This window comes from Pholcus phalangioides, unplaced genomic scaffold (assembly GCF_987345545.1).
Source record: "Pholcus phalangioides strain wild (caught in Gottingen) unplaced genomic scaffold, Ppha-v1.0 ptg000011l_1, whole genome shotgun sequence".
NCBI classification, from domain to species: Eukaryota; Metazoa; Arthropoda; class Arachnida; order Araneae; family Pholcidae; genus Pholcus; species Pholcus phalangioides.
Genome location: NW_028301604.1, coordinates 58,705,983 through 58,730,535, shown reverse-complemented (window position 1 = coordinate 58,730,535; position 24,553 = coordinate 58,705,983). Strand labels below are relative to the sequence as shown.

At 35.3% G+C, this 24,553-nt stretch overlaps 1 protein-coding gene across 1 annotated transcript; it reads left to right on the top strand.

The window, feature by feature from the left end:
- The first annotated feature begins 3,999 nt into the window (after nucleotides 1-3,999).
- Nucleotides 4,000-20,865, top strand: LOC149080629 (zinc finger protein Noc-like). The gene is made up of 2 exons (XM_089239779.1): nucleotides 4,000-4,283; nucleotides 17,787-20,865. The coding sequence occupies exons 1-2, from the start codon at nucleotides 4,224-4,226 to the stop codon at nucleotides 19,230-19,232; spliced, it is 1,506 nt and encodes a 501-aa protein (XP_089095905.1). The 5' UTR covers nucleotides 4,000-4,223; the 3' UTR covers nucleotides 19,233-20,865.
- The last annotated feature ends 3,688 nt before the right edge of the window (nucleotides 20,866-24,553 follow it).

Here is a 24,553-nt window from a genome sequence, read left to right as displayed (position 1 = left end):
TTCTTAATTTTTATTTGCTCTATTACCATGCAAATTATAAGTATTTCAATATTAGTAACTTATATTTTTAAATATCCGTTAATGCAGAGAAAGTATTTTTATTAATCGCTTAATAGATAAAGAATATATTTTTATATAAATCAGTAAAAAACAACGTGAATTCTAATAAATATTCAAATATATCAATGCAATTTTCTCGGTTTTTTGTACATTATCAGAGTAAGAGACGAATGATAGAGAGGAAAAATTTTCATCTTTTATAAGAAAATATGGCTTCTTTATTTTCGTTCATATTCTCAAAAGTTGAAATCAAGTAATATTCTTGTGTTAATCGAATCTCAATATTTAGTGAGTCCCCTCTTCCTTCCCGTTGGCAACTGTTCCGTCCTGACAACAAAAGCCGACATAAATCAGCTCTGATTGGCAGGCCTGACATCTGCGTGACGGATGGTCGGCACTGTTTAAGTCCCTGACGGCTGGCCGCTAGCCAAGTCATTAAGACTTCGTTGAAAAAAAAAAAAAAACACTCACACTCATTCACCCCGCCCTATATTGGACCACCAGCAATTAATTGTCTAGAAATTTTCAAACTTGACTAAACTGCCCAATGGGATTTAAAAAAAAAACATTTTCACCCTATAACAAACATCTTCTACTTCTGATTCTCAGTCAAAATTTTTAACACCACGATTATGTAGAAAATTTTATGCAAATTATTATATACTGTACATTGGTTGCACCAATTGCCGTACAAGATTTTGTATTTCGTTTCTTCAGTGTCTGCCTTGGGCAGATTCAAATGATGCGGACGCACAGGACCGCAAGGTATTAATTAATTAGTAAGTGTAAAATTGGATTACGCAATTTATTTTGATTTTACTGTTTAATGAAATGAGGCTATAGCCATTGAGAGATCTACTCATGGCCATTTTTAGGCTTGTGCGGCAATTAAAAAATAATATTTTTTCTAATTTGATTAACGGGTTGGGCGTAAGTCAGCCGACCACCACCGTCGCCACTGTGGTGGTCGACTGAAGTTGGTTTTCTGTGGTTCCCAACTTCGAGGCGTGAATGCAAGTCTATCTCTCCTGTTAAAACGTCTCGACACAGACAGCAACAGACCTACAACGGTATAGTTATTCAAATCGTTACACTTCACTCACTTTACTTCTGAAATATAGATGGCAGTACTGAAAATCAGTCACAACACTAGATACGCACTCACACTTTCGGCACACTTGGTAGTGAATTGCCGATGGCGATAGACCGGAGTTTCACTCGGTTTCAAAGAAAGAACTTGGGGCGTAAAACCTTTGACTATACTAGCGGTAGATAACTGGCCAGAGAAGCAATTCTTTACCACCGATGAGGTGACCTGAATCGGAAGAACTGAGGCGTAAGAGACCCTAAACACGGTCCGGAATACATGCTATAAGAAAAGATGTATTAGCATCCACCCACGCATTTAGATACAGACTTTCTAAGCCATGGCATCTGAAAGACCCACAAGTCAAGATTTTTAGTTGGCCTACTACATTGATTTCTTTTAGTATTAATGCACGGAATAAAAAATGTTGATCTTTCCGGACTTCTAGAAGTGGACAAGACTCCTCTTGTGGGGGGGGGGGAAATAGAGCCACAGACAGATACGGGGGGGGGAGGCGGTAGGGGCAACCACTCTTCCCGTTCCACCAAAAATTCGTACTATTAACATAGGCGTGATGGTGGAGGTAGAAAATCCATTCCCCCGTTCACTATTGATCCGCACCCCCCTCGTTCGAAAAGACTGTGTTCGCTTATGGGTAGAGCGCACACATACCGATATTGTAGAACAGTGTTTCCCAAAGTGGGCAATATCGCCCCCTAGGGGGCGTTGGAAGTTTCCAAGAGGGCAGTAGTAGCTTTTGGTTTAGTATAGGATCCTATGATTTGGATTGGTTGGAAGGGCGAAGAGAGAAAAAATTTCTCTGAAGAAGGGGGCGAAAAGTTTGGTAAACCATGTTGTAGAAGGTCGCAAAATTGTGTTTTGCACCAATCATTGTCCCACAATTGTGGGGCTGACAGGGCCCCGGCTCTGGTGGCTGAGGATGATTCTTATTTTTTTCCACTGTAAATTCACAATGGAGGGGCAAATGCAAAATCTGGTTAGAGGCCTGCCAAAGATCCTAGTCCAAGGGCTCTGCTGCAGGATGTGGAAATCATGGTCCTGATCCTGGTCCCGGATGCATGTCAACGATAAGGCAGACAGCTTTTCCACACAAAAAAAGTTAACATATTATCCTAAAAACTACACATATATAGCCTATTAAATCCTTGAATTTTTTTTTTTGGGCGCGGTAGCGCAGGTCGATAAGATACTCGCCTGAAGTACCAAAGGATGTTTAGAGGTGTCGCGAGTTCGATACCCGGTTCGTCCTTGTCAGAAAAATTTCCTGACACAGGGGTATATAACACACAAACGGCGACAAGACCGCAAGAAAAAATTGCTACCGCAATTAGTCCCCATCGAGGGGGTTAGCGCACCAACCCCTCGACCAGTATAGAAAACAAGCCTGCCGTTCGGAATCGGCAATAAATTGTTGGTCCCGGTCTAATTAGCCGTCGTGTGCAGAAAATGACCGTGGTGCGACAAAAATGATCAAATTATTATTTTTTTTTGAGTTGATAATTTTTTTCATAGTAATTAGCTGGAAAAATCATTAAAAAAAATCCATTTAGAATTTTACTGCTTATACAGGGCCTTAAAGAGGAAGTACAGAGCCCCAAAAATCCCATATAAAATAAATGTATTGAAGTATAGTATTAGTTTAATATATATACTGTATAACTACAGTACCGTATTTATGGATTCAAATTATAGTGAGAAAAAAAAATTTGGTTGCAAACCTAAAGGTAAAAAAAAAAAGAAAAAGAAATGCAAATAAAACATTTTAACAAATTAGCAAAATCACAGCCACACGTGCTCTGCAACAAACAAAGAGCTTTTGTCATTAATTGGGGCATCTACCAGCAAATTCAAAATATAAAACTGAAAGAATGACCTCACCTAATGTGAAAAAGCGATTCCGAATTTTTATTTCTAACTGGCTGCAGCAATGAACGCTTAAAGAACCCTTTGCCCACATACAAAACTATGCATTTAAGGATAAAACTTATTTTTTAAAAACTAAAAAACTAGTTAAATTTATATTTCCTAAAAGAAGAAGAATAAAACGGGAAATGTTTTATTATCATTTTTTACGTACAAACTCTTGATATTATGCATATATTCTGATGATTTATTATATTCGCATACATACATAAAATCTAAATCAGGGATGCTCAATCTTTTGAAGAGTGCAGGCCGCTTCACTGATTTGAATATGTGTCGTGGGCCACATAAGTGATTTGTAAATGTACCGTGGGCCACTCAAGTGATCTAGGAATGCGCCGCGAGCCACTTAAGTGATCCGAAACAGCGGCCCACGTCACTTAAGGGATCTATAAATGTGCCTCCTCGGGTCACTTAAGAGGTCTGGAAATGTGCTGCGGGTCATAAGGATTCTGATAATGTACCGCTTAGTTCATTTATACGAAGTTAAATTTGAGGTCGCGGGCCACATCAGATGACACGGGGCCACATTTAGCCCGCGGCTCTTGGGTTGAGAATGCTTATATAAGTAGTCGGGATGTATGCTTTTTAATGCTAGAAACTACGAAGATGCAACCGTGGAAGCCATGCAAAGACAATGACAAAATGGAAGAGCGAGCTAATATAATCGAATGAATCGAGCAATTTTCACGGCAAGTGCATCATCAGTTTCGATATTGAGACTCGAGAGGAGTGGAGGGGGTGGGAAGGTACACATAAGAAAGAGGAGCAGGGATGAGAGAGAGAGAGAGAGAAAGGGAGTCGAAGTGCGTGGTTTGGCGATATTTTCTGGCGGGGTGAGTTGTAATAGGAGGAGAATTGGCAACCCACCACGTGTGAAGAGCGAGCGAGCGCTCCGATGCTTCCAAAGAAAATAACCACACACACTCACGCTAGAGAGAGAGATAGACACACAGCTCTAGATATCACGGCGTGTCGTCGTCGACGAAACGAATCTTTGCTTTCATCCATCGTACGGGATATTTTTCCTCCGTTGTTTACTTGGTGAACGGACGGTCTCCGCGAACAAAAAAAAAAAAAGTGTGCTTCTGTGTCAACTCTATACAGCCCAGCTGTCATCGGGCTTTTCAACATGCTGAATTCGAGCAATCAGTATCTACGGCCGGAGTATTTGTCGCCGTTGCCCACTACAGTAAGTTTCTAATCTATTTACTATTTTAATTTTTTTTTTAACAATGTTTGATTTTAATTAGGATGTCCGCTGAGATTAGCAAGTAAGTTAAATATTTTAATTTCGGTCAGTTTGATTTGCCGCCGAGAAAAGAATAAGAGTGAGTATGTGTTGATTGAATTTACTTTTGATTAATAGAATTTTTATAAGTGGTGCCTCGCCGATAAAGGTAATGAAGTGGATACACTGATCAAAGATTTAAATCTTACTGTGTGAATATCAATCTCTGTCGTGGTTATGTCTTTCGTAAAGAACTCTTTTGTGGTGAAGTTATGGACGGGGTAAAAAATATATGAAATATATATTATTCTCATGACGAAATATATACTCTATTTTATGTCAAGAATGAAGTAGACATTATATAGACGTGACACAATTTTTTTGATTGCAATTATTTTCCAAGATTTTACATTCACGTGCTACTTCCGTAGGAATGTGCACTTGTTTTTAGCAAATTTGTTTCATTACCTCTGATTCCCATGTTTCAGTGGTTTTGATAATTCAAACATTCAACGAATCAATGGATAAGAAATTGTCTATAGTGTGACCACAGTCTAACTGTACTATACCTAATATATACAGTTTTTTTGGTACTAAATAATTCGTGACGATCCAACGCAATAATTGATAAAGTTTTTTATTTTGATAATACTGAAATTCTTATACTTGATGTTTGCCTCAGAATTTCAAAGAATATTGAAGCGAAAGCAGTGAAATTATATTTAAAAGAAAAATTACATGTGCAATATCCATAGCCAAACTTTTTGAAAATGTTTTTGATTGTTTTTTTTACGAGAGAATTCCGCTTTCCACGCGAAGTTTCCTCTATTCGATTAGTGGTGCCACCTAGCGGGAGTCGTAGTTTTCCGTCTTCGCTCCGAATATTGGTATTTCATGCACCGATATAAATACTATTTTTTTCGATATCATTCCAAAAACGTAAATTGAGAAAAATGATTACATGACCGATGATGGAACTGAGTATAATTTGCATAATTTTCTTGCTGTTGCTTTAAGGGCCTCCAAATTCCGAAGTCGGACCTTTTCCGAGCCAAGATTTTTCTCCAGGGCCACAACTAGAAACGAAAATTTACTCAGTCGACCGGGGCCAGTGTCCATTTTGGCACCTCCCCTGTAATTTCGACCGGAAAACAGTGAATTAAGCGCCCTTTCTGACCCAGGGCATCCTCTGCCCTCCCCTCCCTAATAGCTAAATTAAAGTGTAAAAAAATAATACATGGATACATCCATGGGCCCCTAGGCCGAAGCCCTGACTCCTTTCTTACGTTTATCAAAAAAAAAAGTCAAAAGGGTACGAATTTGCCCTATGATATCAGCTATTTTTAGATTCGAAATTTTATAGGCGTATTATTATCTCGAGAATAATTTTTAGATTTTTTTTTCCCTAGGTACAGATTTAATTATTCGTGGTACATGATCATGGGCGTATTTTTGTATCCGGCATATGTGCGAATTCTGATCCCTTCCAATATTTTTAATAACTTTACGCCTATGTATTTGATTGATATGTGGAACCTTTGTGTGTATATATATATATATATACGTAAGTTCTTTGATTCGACATGGAAATACCATAAATCATATGTTGTAATTTTCTTTTTAAAATGCCGTATGTTCTTCACAATGTATTCAGATCAACACAGATACAACATTGATATACAAGGGGCTGCATGGAACGCAAAATATCGAGAACCCCTGCTCTAACCAGACGGCTAACTAACAGAAAGGATTTGATATTTTCTAATAAAACATATATTTTAATGATATCTATAGGTTGAAGTAGAGGAGTGAGTCTTGAAAAAGCCTTTACAAATAAATTAAACTCTTTTTTTTATTAATTTCGAATCGTTACAATGGCTTTATTGGTTGCATTTTATAAAGATGAGTCTTGCCTATATACATATTAACAACAATAAATTATACTTGAAGCAGAAATATAGACTGATTAGCATTGTAACATCCGGTTCGGTAGTTCAGGGCGGGGCTCCACATTATGGAGCCGGGATGCTTTTCGGGTTCCCACGTCAGGATATTTCACATGCCCTATAGTGCAATTATGTACAAATACCTCTAAAATTATAAGATTTATCCGTGACTCCCTGGCTTGAGCCCAGTCAGACTTCATGGATCTGGGCTCGATTCTCTCTCTCTCTCGGGATGCCTGTAATCACCCGAAACCATCTATGTAACTTGTTATCGAGTGCACTTGAATTGGCAAACTGTGAGTAAAAAAAAACACTAATTGAATTGAAATTACGCATAAAAAAATTCATTGCTATAAAGTAGGGACGCATAAAAGAATGTCATAAATACGGATTTTATTTTTTGTTTCAAAGAATATTCCACTACAAGGATTAATTCAAGAAATTATTATACATGAAAGCATTCATAATAATTTTTTGATTTTTTTATTGAAAGCATTCATAATAATTTCTTAATTTTTTATTGAAAGCATTCATACTTCAAGAAATTATTATGAATGCTAGCCGTGTAACACTTCCCTCTATTGTAATCAGAATCCATTCTTTTGTTGGTTGCTCTTCACAGCAATTATAAAACTTTTACAAAAATAAATTCCACTATTATGTAGTAATAACCATCACTAACGAAACAATTAACACTATTGTGAAACTTCGGCCAACCGACACCTCGTGTTACGAATTTTTCGGCTGAGAAACAATTTTTTGCGGTATTTCTTTCTACCTCGGCTGAATAATCCGGATCCGGATGTTTTTGTGGATGTGGATTTACTCACTAACATAACACAGCCCCGTTGTGTGCTGAATTTTCATGGCAAACATTATCAGAATTACTGTTACAGCCGATTTATTGAATCGATCTGAGTCGGAATCGCCTTCCAGATTATTTCACTTTCAGAAAGACATTTCATGTGAAATGAAAGATTAACACAGTGGCAATCCCGAGATATCTCGTCAAATTTGATCTGCTTTATTTCGGTCACCCGAAATATCTCGTGTTCTTGACATGCTTTTATTTCCAATGTGGTAGTTATAATGTGGATCAGAAAAATTTTAAAAACCGCTTAAAGGGTTAAGCCAAGAAAAAATGCATTTAAACAAGGGGAGCTTAGATTTGGATGTTTTTAGTGCACAAGGCAATACTCGTAGCATCTAGCTAAATAATTTGGGTAGAAGCGTATCTTTTCCATCTGTATGAATGAGAGAGAAATGAGTTGACCACACCACATAGGAGGATCCCGATTTGTTGTTCACCTTAGCGAAAAATAAAAGATCTTCAGTTTCTCATCTTCCTATGAATTCTCCTTCATTCAATTGTGAATTAGTTTATCTCAGCTTTCAATCAGTTATTTTTTACAGTTCCTCTTCGTGTTTTATAAAAATTATCTTTAATTTTTGTCAGTATCCAAAACGAATTAAATGATTTTTTAGAAACAATGAAAGCCTATTGAAAATCACTTTTCTGCTAACAAATGTGATTCCGGAACAAGTTATCTTCATTAGCCAAGGTATCGCTGTAGTTGATAGCAATTTCATAGCTTTAAATTTTATTCGGTTTCCTGTATGCACGATAGCTATTGATCATATAGACAGCTGAATTTCACCGGGAAACTTCAACACTTATTCTGCGAGTACCATGGTGCTCACCAAAACTTTTGAGAGTGCTCTATGGCAAGGCTTGTCAAATCCTAGGTGCTAGGTCACTATGGTGACTAGAAAAATCGATATTAAGGATTAAAAGTTTCTATATGTGATTGCTGAATTGGATTCCAAGGATGTGGCACAACGTTTTCTGATTTTAATTTTTTATTGCAGTGCGTCTTTCAACATAAAAAGGGGCCATTAAGTTAAGTGCTGGAAAAAACATATTTAGGACTTTTTCATGAAGTAAAATCAAGCTTGGCTCCTAAAAAATTCCGCTGGCTCCTAAATATTTTTTCGATTTGTCAAGTCCTCAAGTCCCGAGACCTCAACCAAACGTCTCATTACAGCAGTCGTTCTCAAAAATTTTTTTTCATATCATTCGGGATTTGGCTTTTAAGGCCTGCTTTACACTGTAAAAGCTCTTTTATAAAACTTCAAAAATGCAACCAATAAGCGTATCTTTTACTTTCGAGCACATGGGTTTATTGGTTGCATTTCAAGTTTTATAAAAGAACTTTTTAAAACTATTATAGGGTAATGCGGGCCTTAGAGAGAGAATTACCTACCTTCTGGATCCGTGCCTGGTCCAGGGTTGAATAAGAAAAAGAATTTCGCTCTTTTTTGGATAAGGGCAGGTGGGGCCCTGGAAGGAACAGGGGAGCCACGAGAAAAAAATATGATTCAATGGGGCCATGAGCTGAAAAAGTTTGAGAGACACTGCTCTACTTGATCTAATTAATTAACCCTCTATGGTTCACCTCCATAAAAACGCATTGAAATCTTTTTTTTTTCCCACAAAAACGGATGTAAATTGGTATTATGTGTTGGCATATTTTTAATTGAAACAATACATCAAAGTAGCAATTTAATCAATTAGAGTGGATTTTTTAATTAGTCAGAATCGTTAATTAAGGGTAAAATATACAGTTTGCCTTGATTTTAATGTTGTTCATAAATAGATAAAATCTTGCTTTGGAAAGATGAATAGTTTCTACCTTGAATTTTATTTGCAATTTCCTCAATTTGGTGCGATTTTATATCTTTGAACACGTAAAATTTCAGCAGCTCTCAATAAATGACAAGGAATCAACTCTTTCTAGATAAAAAAAGTATTGTACTTATATAGCCGTATTTTGTGCTGAAAATGACATTAAAAGATATAATTACTGAAATACCAAAAATTGAGAAAATAAATTGGTATAATGAGTTTTTTGGCTATGTATTTTCCATGTATATTCAAATATACACTGGAGCATATAAGGTTTAATGGTTAAAGAATTTTAAAAACTGTACTTGAATAACATTTTACAGAAAAAGACTTGCATAAATCTGCAAAATCATACCAGAAACAAATTTAAATTGCTATTTTTAATTTTAAAATATGGGAAACAATGAAATGCACTGAACAGCGTGAAATTTAAAAATAATATTTATGTTTTAAAAATATATATAGAATTAAACATGGCGTTTCTCAAATCTCGTACTGATTGTTTAAAAATTTTTGAAATTTTTTTAATTGGGTATTTTCTGTAGGAGTTCTTACGAAAGAAGTTTCTATAATTATTTAATTTTACTTGGATTGAAAGGGGAAAAAATTGAGGCAGCTCTGGAGAGAACCCATAAAGAACTGCATCATAAGAAAATTTGCTAGTAGCAGCCCGTGTGTATGTGTGTGTGTGTTTTAGTTCTTTTGTGTTGTGGCTTTTGGTGAAGCATCAGGCAGGCAGGACCGAGCCAATCTCCCTTGTGTAGCCAGTGATTTACAGCAAAATCTGCTAAGTTTTACGAGCGAAAGCTGCCGTGCTTCGCGGCACTAAATGCGAGCGTAGGCCGTCTGGAATAAGAGATTGCTGTGCGCGGGGAACTATCTGCACAGAGAAATGAAATATTTTGCTCTGTTCTTAGCCCTGTTTTATGGCTACCAAAACATGCTTTTCATTATTTATGTATTATTACGTAGTTAGGTAAATTCATTTTCTTCTCTCTCTCTCACGTGGCGGCGTACTTCTTACTACACACACACACATATATATTTCATATTTCCTTTTTATTGGTTAGCAAGAGCCATTCTTATATGAGCGCTCATTCTAAGAAAGGGGAGAAGAAGTTGAGGTAAATATCTGTTCGCGTCTTACACATGCAAATTTGTCTGAGTTACGAACTCCAGCGTTAACTGGCACCGCAACAATGGATAGTCATCCGCTTTCTGGGAAATGGTGATGTGAGCGACACGCTCCTATATTAGATGTAGTTTTCTAATTTCCCCCGAGAAAAAACTACTCGTTAAAACATCCGCTAGACAAAGCATATAAATTATCCGTTTCATAATTTTATGGTTCATTTTCTGTGGGTTTTTCAATGTTATTAAAGGCAGTTGGGTCAATGCAAAAAATGGTGACTAAACATTTTTTTCAGTCTGAATCATAGAGGGAAAAATAACAAAGTTTTTCCCGAAAAATCGTAGATCTAGAACGGAGTATTTCACACTTTATCTGTCTATCGCGCGTCCCCTATCCAGAATTTTTTTCTTAGTGACCGTTTTTTGAGTTAATATAGAATTCTATGTTATATCCGTAGTTTTTCTATATCACCATCCTGATCGATTCCTAAGGAAGTGATATCACTCACTTTGAGAAACACTGATAAAAAATAAGTTGGAATTACTATAACTTATCTCTCGATTTAAATCTAAATACTGCATTGATTCACTTTCCACACAATTTTTCACAGTATAACTTCAATCAACACTTAAGTGTAAATAATTTTTTTTCTCACTGTAGTTTTCTAAATAAATTTGGAAAGTAACGTTGGGCAATTTTTTTTTGGGCAGTAAACCGGGACAACGCGAAGCCAACAACGGTTTTCTGATTTGCTACAGTTCGTGCCGGGAATGGTGAAATATTTTAGAAGATTAATCGTGACTAGGCAGTAAAACCTTCCGAAATTTCTTATTTATCCATGATTTATTTTTTTTCTCATGATGTATGAGAGCCATGTATGTGACTGACGCTCACGCAAAACTGTCCTTTGTTTGAATGATTTGCATATGGTTTAATTTATCGTGAGCACAGTTTGGCCGTGTGTATATGCAGTTGGCGTTTCGAATAGCGTGACGAGCTATGTGTTCAGAGGATGAACGAGAAGTGAAAGAGAGAGAGAGAGAAAAACGGTAAAAGACCGACGGATGGATGGACCGTTTGTTTTTTGATGACGTCCATCTTATTCAATACTTACGAGAAGAGTTTATCGTCTCGAACTTCTGATTTTTGACGCTCTTGAGTACTTCTTGGTGCAAATAAATAGAGAAAAAAATTCTTGAGACTTAGTAGCACTTGTTTTATGATTGATAAGCTTTCTTATGGCTTTCTAGCGATCTAAATAGCCCGATCCCCTTCCATCTTCTTTGAAGAGCCTAGATTTGCAGTTGATTCTCCTTATAATCTTAAAAAAAAAACCCCCGCATTATGCTGATCGGGTTGACTGACTGACGCCACGAATTTTACTTTAATGGTTACTTTAATGTGTATTTACATTTCTTGAATCTGGTACGCTATTTTTGAATTATTGTGATCGCGCTATTTCAAATAGCAGTAGTAAATTTGATACAAACCCTCTTATTGCAGAAACATTTTATTTCCTAAAAAGTTATATTTGTGCTTTATCTCACACAAAAATCACTTTTACTCTTCGATTGAACGTTATGTAATAATATATGTTAAGTATATTATTTTGTTTATATCCTCTGATGGATCCAAATGGAAATGTTCGAAGTCGTCTTTGACCGAAGCGAGTCCCTGAGTTTTTAGTTTTTCGAAAACTTTGCTTCAATTCGATAATCTTTTCAGCATGCTTGACGAAAAACAAACTAGAATTTTCGAAATGTGCTACTAATTTGTAAAATTTATTCGTGTTACGCATAAGAAAAATAATTTCAGTAACTGCTGAAAATGAATTGTAAAAAATATGTTTTTCTCAGAAATAGTCCTTAAATGTAGTCTGAAAATCTTGTGGAATAATTTGGGAAACTTGTGATTTTTCATCATCTAAATCAATTTCATATCTACAAATGCAAAAAATATTTAACGTCAAGTTTCAAATACAATAATACACCAATTAAGAAATGCATTTTATTTGGAAAACAAAGTTCTTGCAAGGAACTGAAATTGTAGTTTATGTGCTTGTTGTATGGTTCCAACAACCATAATCAATTTTCATAGTTCGACGTTTTACTTATGGAATAGCTTGATGGTACATGTCATTTGAATTTTGAATATTTTGATCTCATTTTAATAAGCATGAGTAAGTTCACGACCAGTTAGGCTCATGCTTTCCGCAGAATCTCAAACAAATTATCATCCGTTTAATAAGCGTAAACTCGTAAAAGTTGTAGAACACTGTGTTCTGAGTGAACTGAAAGGGGCAGCATATGTTTTCGGTAGCTTATCTCTTTTTGAAATCTTTTCATTTTATAGAAGTAAGCTTTTTTTTTTTGAGGCGAAGCATTTCTTTTGAGTTTCGCAAACGACCTAAAATGAATGCTGCTTGGTCTTGAATGGAATCGGATAGCACTACGGGAACCTATAGATAAAGCTGATTCATCAAGATAAGCCATCAAGATGCGGAAAGAATGTTGATGATGAGAGCTTCTGCTGAGTTGTATAAACAGTTTTTTACAGTTGACAAGCGGCCAGAACGATGCTAATCTGTGAAGTAACAAAGCGTCTCTTGTTTTGAGAGGCAAAACTTAGGCGTGTGTGTTGCTCTATCTTCACAAGATCTAGTCTCTCACAGTCTACAGTTTTAATTAAAAATGTTTTTTTTCTCGTCTAGAAAAGATTTTTTGAACAGGTCTGTATGTGCAATATTCCCTTCTTTTTCTCCATTTTTTTGGATCAGTTTCCAAATATCGCGTTTCTGTACAAGATTAAATACATATGGAAATTATTCTGGAATGTGAAGCTGTATGTTCAACACATGTAGTTCCGTACGTTGCGTGGTATTCTAGTGGTTTTTGGTTTTCCAAGAAGTAAACATTGCTCGCTTTATAATGTATACTTTGTAGACCAATGTCTGAATCTCTAAACATTAATTTGTAATGAAGCTTGATATGCTTAGTAGTGATCAGAAGCATAACTGATCCAACCAAAGTTAGATATGACATATTTTTATTTGCAATTTTCGAACGCTACTTAAAAGCTATTTCATGTTTCAATGGTCTACTTTACTACACACAGGAAGGCGTGATTTCAATTTTTCTTCCAGAATTATACGCAAGTGAATTTTTTTGCTCACGTGGTAGATACCGTAAACTGGGGTAAATTAAGGACAAGTATTGTATAATTTTACATATGGTATCCGTACTGAAATTGTCAGCATGATTTCTGGGGGGAAATGTAGCTATAACCCTCCATGCTTACCATGCCCGATTATTTGAAATTATTTATAAAGGAAATAGGGAGAGACACATAATTCTGTGGTTTTAAAGTTACCCTAAAGCCTTTTTTCTACTCTGAAAATCATTTAGCACTTTTGTTTGATTGTTACCTCCAATACTAGCGTGTAGAAATTCTACAAGAGGAGTTTTACAATGAAAAAATGGCCATTCTTTCAGTTTGAAAAAAGAAAATGTTTTTATAAGAAACACTTTTTCTTTTCCAGTAACGTTCTTTTTGCGCTTTCAAAGTTTAAGAAGAACTAGAGACGTTTTATTTTTATACAGTTTTCACCAATTAAGTAAAAAAATGAAATGAAACTAACCTGAAATAAAAAAAAATAATAACAAGTCAAGTTTTAAGTTACTTTTCTTTGAAATACATGTGATGGGAAGTTGTAAAAGATTGAAAATTCTTCACTTATTTACTTAACGTTTTATTGAAACGCAAAAATAGGCGAAATATAAACACATCACCTTTAATTATTTTTGGGCATAGGTATTTTTTTTTATTAAATTTGTATAAAGGTACCAAAGTTTTGACTTAATTTGGCCGTTTCCAATATGTTTTCCTGCCTCCTGCGTACAATTAATTTCGAATTCCGAGTCAGACATTTTATTTATTTTGTCAGGGTAGAATCTTCCATCGTATTTTACATTTCTAAACTTACCAAAATTTGGAGAGCTATGTCCTAATGTTACCCTGCCACAGGGGCGTAGCCAGAAATTTCGTTCGGGGGGGAACCACTTTCATTTTGGGGGGGGGGGGAACCAAAGTGACAGAACAATGGATTTGGCCATCTTTTCCCCTTTTTTCGGTCATTTTCTCACATTTCGGGAGGTCTGGTCCCCCCCCCCCTCGCTACGCCCTTGCCCTGCCAAATGTAATGTTTACATTTCATTACGTAAAAACTACTTAATTAACATATATAAATAACAGGTCTGCGATGAAAAAGCTTTCTTAAAAATAATTAGTGTTTCTTTTAATTTTTTGGATACTAACTACTGGAAAAATAATTAAAAATTTCCATCACGTCTAGTTTTTGAGATAAAGAGAAAATTAAATTTCAATAGTAATGCATAAGCACTTAGGCAGTATACAAACCACATTGAAACTGGGCATTATAAACAAATATAGTAAATCATTTCCAAAGATATTTCAGCGATTTTAGAGCTAGGATATAAATGTGAAGTATGTATTTATGAAGGCATAAAATAAAAATAAACATTCCAAAATATTTGGATTTGAGATATTTCATATTTCCCCCAAAATATGAAATCGTTTTGTGGGAAAACCTTACGTGATAGAAAAAAATTGATTGCATTTTTGGAATCAGCACTGAAAATAATGTAAAAATCAGTGATCAAAACTAAAAAAAACTCAAAAATTATTTTTTGTAGACCTGTGTAACTCAAATAGTAAACTAATAATTGTAAAACTATGAATTGAATAACTACTTGTTTGTTTTCACTTGACTAATCAAAGTTATGAGAGATTTCACAAAGTTATGATAATCACAATAAAAAGAAACAAGGCCCCAACAATCAGAGAAGCATCACTTCGAATATATTTGAGCACCTCAACGCATTCTACTAATTGTTGTGAACAATTGTAGATGAAGAACATGACGATAGCATGAAAACTCAATCCGCCAAGTAAGTTCAAATATGAAAATTTTGCTTCTAAAGTTACCCCACTTGTCTTAAAGTTGTCCCAGTTTACGGTAATTGTTGGAAATCCACAGAGGTCCCAATAAACGTTCCTTCTTATTTTCATTTTTGTGCGCGGACCTGTTTCTTCAGCACGCGGTATGACAATATGTCACACACACCAATGGAGTATCGCGGTCGCACCCACGCAGCTAGAGGGAACATTGGTCCTAAGACCTATTTTTGAGGGAGATTAAAGATTAAACTCATCCCTTGATACATTTTTTGAACTGTTTTAGAAAAAATGCTGTAAATTTGTAATGTAAGTATTTGATTATTATGTGCAAATTTAACAACTGCTAGTTTGTGTGTTTTGCGCCTCGGATTAGGCATAATCTTGTTCACAAAGACTACGTTCTTACCTTCACAATACATCGTGATTTTGTTTCGACCCTTCTAGAAGAACAATTAACAATATGCTGTAAGTATGAGATATATATATATATATGCATAATTTATTGAAATTTTATTTAGGATTCATAGATTTAAGAAGCAGATATTTTAACAATTACTCAGTGCAAAAGAAAACTGTCGAAAATCTAAATCTTACATGTGAAATGATGAATAACAAATGCTCAAGTGGTGTGAATTATCTTTACAAAATATATACTGCATTACTAACGATACATGTATTGGAAATGGATTTCACTACAATTTTTTGTGTTAAATTTAATATAGTTAAAATCTTATAAGAATTCTTTTTTTCTTTACTATAATAACTTTTGACTTTAGAAGGTTTGGTTGCTATAGACCAGACATCTTCAACCCGTTGCTCGCGAGCATCACGGTGCTCCCTGAAAAGTGCTCGCTACTTGTGTTCGATTTCGTACTCGCGAGCACTTGATCAACATTCCAATTAAACATGTACAAATGGCGTTATAGGATTTAAATATAGGATGTATGTCGAACTTGCCGAAAAGGGTGCTCTTCTTTTGATGATGGATACAGGCACTGCTCACGACTAGAAAAAGGTTGAAGACCCCTGTTTGTTTGTATGAAATTTTTTGTTCCATCCCCCCTTGTTCAAAAAAATTCTCTCCTCAGCGCCCCCAAATCAATCCAACTCATAGGATCCTATACTAAACCCAAAGCTTCTACATCCCCCTTAGAAACTTCCATCGCCCCCAGGGGGTTATATCACCCCACTTTGGGAAACACTGCTATAGAGTTTAAAGTCTTACTCAAAAAATCATCAACGAATAAGGCAAACACCAGGAAATACTAAAAAATTCCTAATGCATTTCGACACACTATGGCTGTGGTCTTCAGAAGATAAGAGTATCACGCTGACCGAGTTTCCCACTTGGATTGAGTACCGAATCTTCAATCTCGGTTGCTCAGCGGAACGAAAAAAATAATATGTCTGTTCAAGTCAAACGTCGTGGCAAGAATGAAGAGAAGCGCCTGCGTGTGTCTTTTGCAACAACCTGATTGGCTGCTTGCAAAATGGAGCTATCGGATTGGTTTATTCGAATTTTCTTTAAATTCCCGCTCGTAATGAATTTGAGCCATGGCGACGCGATCGGTGGGGTTGATTTACTGTCATTTACTAATTTATTTTCCCTGGCCTTCAAAAATAAATTAAAAAAGATATTATGCAAGATTTCTTGCATATTATATAGTTCTTATATATTCCATTCTTTGAAGTGTTAATAATCACTTGAATCTTATATTATTGAGATAAGCTTCGACGCTAAAGAGGAAGGAAGCAATGATTTTTATACGACTGCTCAACTAATTTTCAGAAAAATTGACTGAAAATTAATCAAATTATTCAGGAAAATATCGGGTGCCTAACAATAGCTTAATAGAAATTACAACGGTGTAAGTATTCGTATGTAACTTCTTTCGGTTATCCGATTCTTGTATGCATTTTGTGTGTGCGTGACTGGAAACTTTATTAAAAGCTATGTAATGAATATCTTTGAGGACTAGATTACGAAACCTGTCATTTAGGTATTGATTTCAAGATTGATAGCACGAACAAAATTGGGCGTTGCGCTTCTTGGAAGATCACATCGACAGCAAACTGCTTTGAAATTTGAGAAACTTTGAATGATTGGAAGTAGTACTCGGAATAATTCACATTTTAATTACAGCGAGTTCACTTCACTTAGATACCTAATCACGATATTATTTGAACTGGAACTGTTTTGTTACAAATAATTAAAATCCACTTATTTGAGAATAAATGCTTATTACACGCGTTAGCAAATATTCACGATTTATCACGTGGCGTAACGAGGCCATTTCATAACATTAAAACCTATACGGTTGATCTGTTGTAATATTCATTTAGCTCAAACTTTTTCGTGTGTCTTTTATGTAGTACTTTGTTTATTTCATTATTTTTTATTTCACTGTTATGCTAATGGTAGCCTACCGATCCGGCATTATGCTGTATTATGTGATATTTCTCACGACAAATGAAAACAAAAAAAGTAATACATTATCCTTTTTTACAATGCATTAAGAAAGAATGACAAAAAAGAATATAGTGAAATCGGCTTTCTATTTAATTTTGTCATGAATTATTTTAAATCAAATCATTCATCTACTTTTTGTCATGAAAAATAGTTTCGATCATCTCTGTGATAGTTTAATTTATATTCATGTTAGGTGTCAATTCCGTTAATATATCAAACAATGTTGTGATAGATTGACTATTTCTCTTTTCAGCTTGATGCCAAGAAGAGTCCACTCGCTCTGTTAGCTCAAACCTGCAGTAACATTGGAGCCGATAACCCAAACAACAAACCAATATTACCTAGTCTGGAGAAATCCAAAGACAACACCAACGATAAAAAAGATAAATCACCAGTCATAGTTAATGATGATTCCAATAACAAGCCATCATTCAAGCCATATGAATCGATCACCAAGAAGGAAGACAACAACAGCAGTAATGAACAGATTTGCGGGAAAAAAACCCCTTCATCTAAAAGAAGTTCTCCTGTCATCTCTAGTAGGTCACCAGCCGCGAGCATCGGTTCCTGTGGAAAATTGTCACCAGCCGCTTCGGATAGCGGCAGCAGTAGTTTAGCTGCAAAATCGGAATCTGGCAGCCTTTCTTCATTAGCTGTATCATCTGCAGTGAGCTCGTCATCATCTACTACATGCACGAGTCAAAATACTCTCAGTGGACTTGGATACAGTTCAACGGGTAGCCTTGGTTTGGAACTGGGACGAAGTGACAGCAAGGATACCCTCAGTGCCATGTCACTAGGACTAAATGCTTATAAAGCTGCCTTAAATGGACTATCACCTCTGGCAAATTGTTCAGGTTGTGGCCCAATACCAGGACATTCTTTACCAGTGGATGCTGTGTCAACAGCTCATACATATCCATCATCTATTGCTACACAAAGTGGTGCTCTAAAGGCTTCATATCCTCTCGGTGCCAGCGGTTTATCACCATATGTTGGTTATGCAAGAGTTAAAACCGCCAGTGGTGGAACAACGCTTGTCCCTGTTTGTAGAGACCCTTATTGCACGAACTGTCAGTTGAGCATGCAAAATGCTCAGCTATCGAAATGCCCCAGTGGCTGTACACAGTGCAATCACGAAAGGCTAGCTCCTGCTAGTCTAGGCATAGGGCACACAACTGGACTAGTACCCGGGTTGTCTGGTTCTGCTGCAGCTATGGCAGCAGCAGCAGCAGCAGCAGCTGCTGTTCCTGGGTTATCCTACCCGCATTCGCTATTACCGAGGCCTAATGTCTGCAGTTGGGTGATCGGAGATACTTTTTGTGGCAAGATGTTTTCTTCATCTGAAGAACTATTGCAACATGTAAGGACTCATACCAACATATCAACTAGTGAATCTCCACTGTCTCTCATACCTCCAGTATTCAGCTTAGCCTCAGGAAATCTGGGTGCAGCTTGTCATCTACACTACAGTTCTGCAAGCTCACTCACTACTCCAGCTGGTTTGAGAAGAGCATATCCAACTAGTCTTAGCCCGGTTAGCTCATTGTCAGCAGCTAGTAGGTACCATCCCTACAAATCGCCTCTTTCAACATTTCCGGGAACACCATTGCCACCACTAGCACACCCAGGGCTAGGTGTGTACTATTCTCCCTATAGTTTATATGGGCAAAGACTTGGACCTCCAGTTCATCCATAATTGATTGTGTCAAAACATTTGTTACCAAAGCCTTGTGTAAAATATGTTTATACCAGTCACGTTTATTGTACGTAAATTAATGAACACTGATGATATTTTTTTGACTCATCAATAGTCAGTTCCATGGAAATCAAATTTTAAACAATTGTTTCAAAATTTCATCTTCATTGCAGGCATATGTTCAGTAATTTTGGATTTTCAGAAGTTGCATCTACTGCTAAAATGATGATTGGATTATTGCACGTTTGTAATCCTTATCAACTTGGTAGCTGAATATTTAAATACGCCTCAATAATAATAGCTAACAAACAGTTCATAATTTCCATGGCAAATGTATCTTGTGCTCAATAAAATGTTAGTAGTGAGTAAATTTTGTTATCTTCAAGAGGTTTGCACACTAGAAATATCCCTTTCTAGATGCACCTCTAGTTCAAATTATGATTAATAATGTGCCATGTGACTATTCAATTAATTTTGTGGAGATGACAAATTTTGCTACATGATACAAGCAAGGCAGCTCAGTTGAATATTCTACAGTGCTTTCATTGTAAAATAAGAAAAGAGTTAAAATATTAATATTAGTGTAATGTATTATGTACAGGCCTTCATGGGGCAAGAGGAATGCTTTATGTAAATTATAAAAAAAGAGTAAATACATATTTCGTTGTAAAACCACAACAGTGTACATATTTTAGAAAAATTGCACTTTTATTTCTTGTTTTGTTTTCTTTATTTAAAAATATTTTACAGATTGGAATTTAAAGCCTCATAATCTTCATCGATGTTTTATGTTTTTGTAAATGTGTTGTATTTGTTGCAAAATTTGTCCTTGAACTGTTCAACACAGCAGTGTTGTAGCTTATCATCCTGAGAACTATGAAGTATATTCTCTTTAGCTTTTCGTAACTTTGAAAAATAATGCAAAAATTAATCTTGTGAAATAAACTGCATCCTAAAAATTTGAGACTTTCTGATCTGAATTACACGTATTCCAATAATTAGGCATCACACAACTGTATTGCATATCAATGTAAGCAACATAACACCCACATGTGTTATCAGTATACAGCATGTTGAAGATCCTTAAGTTCTTGTGATGTTCTTATAAATTTAATGCATGATCAAAATGTGAAATATCTCTAACCAATATTTTTATGTAGCTTTTCAACCATTTAATGAGGTAGTTACTTGTGAATAATTAGTGTTGTTGATTGATCTTGTCTCATTTATTGTTTTTATTTATATTAGTTAAAAGCCATAAGGTAAGCTTGATTAAGCCTCGGAAATTTTGTTGGTTCTTTTGTTGAGTTAAAAAATGCTCAGATGCAAGCTAAAACTCTCCCTGAGAGGTAGTGTTTAGCTAATCAAGGATGAAGCATTTTTTTGTTTCACTCCTTTGACTTCTCATAACAAAATACAACAGAAGTCCACTGTTTTGAACTGATCTCACTTTTGTCATAATTTAATCAAGATAGGCGGATGAAAATGTTATTTGTCTTTGTTGTAATATTATTTTTTGTTCATGGTGTGACAATCATCCTCGCATTTTTGATTTTCTTTTCGCTCAGTCATGTCAAATTCCCTTTATTTGAAGGATTGGCTTTAGTGTTAATAAATATTGTTTGAAACGATATCTTATGTCGAGTTTTCGCTTTCCTGTTTCTGTTGCTTTTTTTTTACTTTAGGTATTCGTGTTAATACATAACGCATTAAACAACTTATTCACTATGAACAGTAATGGGTGAACTAGCATTGTAAAAAATACCAAATTTAATGAATAAACTTTTTTGCAAATAGAGGAACATGTGAGAAATCACCCTGTCAGTAAAACATATCAGCCATCGTTCGATAAATGGCATATCAACTTTAATAAATCTTACGATCATATAATTAATGCTTTTTAAGAGTTGAAAGGTATTTATGCACTAATATAATTAAATACAGTATGAATTACAAAGATACATAATTTCCTAATTGGAACATGCTTGGTTAACAAACAATTAATTATTAATGACAAAAATTCACGATAAGTTTATAAACGAGTTAAACACTAATAAAGAAAAGTTTCTAGTACAGTGAAACCTGTCTTAAACGAAATCAAAATATAGTCTGTTCAATGATTAGTGTTTTTTTGCACCTTTATAAAACGGAAATCTGTCTAGAACGGAATATTATTTCAGTCTGTTGACGTTCCGTTTCACTGTATAAAAATTGTAATTGAGAGCGTGTGTGTTGATTGTGTTCTTGTATTAGCGAGAAGGATCCAGCAATAGACCAACATAGTTGAACGTTTTTTTCGTTGTTGGATGCAAAAAGTCAAGCATTTGAACATAGTCCAATGCTCAACTTTATGAAGTAGTATAATCAGTATAATGCATCATCACACATAAGTTTCGATGTATTTAGTGCGAAAAAATATGCGAACATCAGAAAGAGAGAGAACCGTAAGTGTTGTTTCAGATCTTCGAGAATAAGCCGAATTCAGCAATGCTTATTCCAAATTTTCCGAAAAAAGTATTATGATCATTGAAAAAAATTATGATAAAGGTTCAGTAGTTTTATATCTAAACCTGGGGAATTCAAAGAAAACCTACAGGTAAAAATAAATTGAAGGAGAGACACGGCAGGATATGAGTTAAGACTGGAGGAGGGGGGGGGCACAAAAATTAAATATAGTCCATATAAGGGGCCATGGCGGATAAAATCCAAGATACACTGATGTAATTGACTGTATGAAGAGGAAAAACAATTGCCTAATTCACAAATTTAAGATATTGATTCGTACAGTCCCATACCAAATAAATTCTAGAAAAAGAGCTTCATAATTAGAAATACAATCTAAGAGTAATTTATTGCTTGAGTTTTTATTACTCGGGAAGTCATCAGCTTGATATTTTGCTAATAAAAATAATTATTTTCTCAAAATCAACAGATGATTATTGCTAAGATAAAATTCTGTATTTTGGTCGCAAGTACATAACTAATTTGGTAGATTCCGAAAAAATAATTCTAATTAGTTCATCTATATTCGCACGTAAGAAATATTTCCAAGAGAGAGGGTACGTGATGATTTTATACTTCAGGATTGAAATCGTGAGTTTAAAAATCAGGAACTTTTTCTTTATCTTCTTTATACTTCAATTTTTCTCCAGAGTAATAGATCACTTTATTTAACTGGTGCTTATGTGATACATTATTACAGCTGTAATAAGGGATATTGGGTATGGTAAGTTCGTAAAATTATTTCCTTTATTCTACTTCATTCTAATGTAATGTTGTTTGGTGAGATGAATGAATTTATTCACGAAGACATATTTATGCATAAAATAAGTTATTATTCATTCTAAATTTGCGATATAAATTATTTTTGAAATGAGAGCTTTTCTAACTCAATATATTTTTTGAATGGTTGTGAAACTGGAGGTATTCAAATAGGATATGCTTTTTTATATTGGCTAGATGCTGTGTGTGCAGAGTAATTTTTCTACTACTTTCAATGTGGTGTTGACATCTCATTAGGTACCAAGCAACACTGTGAGTGTTCGCTTAGTTTTTTCCTGGTGCATAAAGGGCATGTAGAAAGGATCCTGACAACAAACATCTAGCAAACTGCTTTCGGCTCCTTGCCTTGATGAATGCTCGCCTGGCAAAAACTTTTTTGGCCCGCTGACAACACGTTTTTGTCCGGCGAGCTTTCGGATACAGCGTATACAGTAGTGTTACTGCACAACGAATGCTTGAACGTGTCAAGTGTCTAGCATCTTTGCAAGGATTGGGAAGCCCGCAAAACACGTTGACAAATCACTTCGACGGAAACAGGCGTATCAACGTGAGAAAGAAAACCCATCGTGGTTTTTGGGACCTGGCCATGTAATCTGTAAATGGTTCCTTCGTTTAGACTTTAGATTATCTGAATTGAAAAGACGAAATGGACTATCTCCTATAAATCTTTATCAGTATGATCTTTTTTGGATTTGGTAAGCTTAAACACTCAAATCTCGACCAGGTCTTCATTCGTAGGGTTCATAAGAATATCCTTTCGATCCATAAATATCTTCATGGAGGTATGGTCGTGAATATATAGCTCTATGATGCTCCTCGCATTATAGACCTTATCTAATATTTGTTTTGTCTTTTTCGGCAAAGAATGGCAGTTAATATTAGTGCTATCTTTTCAATATTACATACTAAACGTAGTTTTTTCAAGATACTTTAGTGTTCAATGCTGCCAACTTTTGAAGCGTCCATTGTTTTTATGTTAATCACACACATCAAAACTATAAAAATGGCACATAAGATTGACGCACATAAAGTTTTATTTATCTCTCATTCATCCATCAGCTTTAATCTCAAGTGAGGAAATATATAGGTGCCTTCTGTCTCCTACGTATACTGAATTTCATTCATTCAGCAAGAATAATGATTTGGCAGCGTTTAAATACTAGAACCAACCAACCACATTTGATGAACTATACATTCATAATTAGTGATTGGAAGCATTTCTCTCTTCTTTGCTATTAAAATAATGTCCGCTTTGTTGCGTGGCTTATGATTTCTATCTTGATTTCTAAAAAAAGTAAGGAAGGAAAATGATCATTACTGATAAAAACGGTAAATATACTCATGGGCCATGTGGTGCCATTTTTATTTTCAACAATTTCAGTGAAGATTAATTAATCGTTATTCTGAATTGTGACACCAATCTATGTGTGAAAATGTTTTATACTATCATTAGCTTCCATTGGAAGTGTGGATAACAAATAATATGTAAAAAAAGAAGGTTGAACATTGTTCACACGATTTGCAAAAAAAAAAAAAAAAAAATCATTGTTTTAGATGAATCATTTATCACTAGAAAAAGTCGGTTACTGGAAGAGTATTTTCACGATTCTGCATGATATTTTTTTCCTATGAAAACTTGGTTTGTCTAAGAAACGAGTGTTTTCTGTGACAGGAACGTATTCGAAATGCCTTTATTATAACAGCCTCTTACTCGCTATATTTCGCACTTTGTGGAATTCAAAATCCTTTGTATTGTAAAATTTCCTCAACAAGTAAAGCACACAAAGAAGAAAAAGTAAAGCACTGAGTCCCGAGTTATTTCTGAATCACGATTTTTGAGTTATTTGGGTGCCATTTGCTTACGAACGCACATTGTTGCCTAATGCTATAAAAATCAAACTACTGTTTTATATCCCATTACTTCCAGACTGGGAGTGACAAATGCGCGAATACGGTAGAGTTATGTTTAGTAATCTTTTTTTTAATCGCATTTGTTTTGCTTCGTTGTTTTGATCACTTTCTGCTCGCTTTGGTCTGCC

Coding starts and splice junctions, on each gene's coding strand:
- LOC149080629 (XM_089239779.1), top strand. CDS start 4,224: ATGCTGAATTCGAGCAATCAGTATCTACGGCCGGAGTATTTGTCGCCG. Junction 4,284..17,786: donor TGTCGCCGTTGCCCACTACA/GTAAGTTTCTAA, acceptor TTCTCTTTTCAG/CTTGATGCCAAGAAGAGTCC.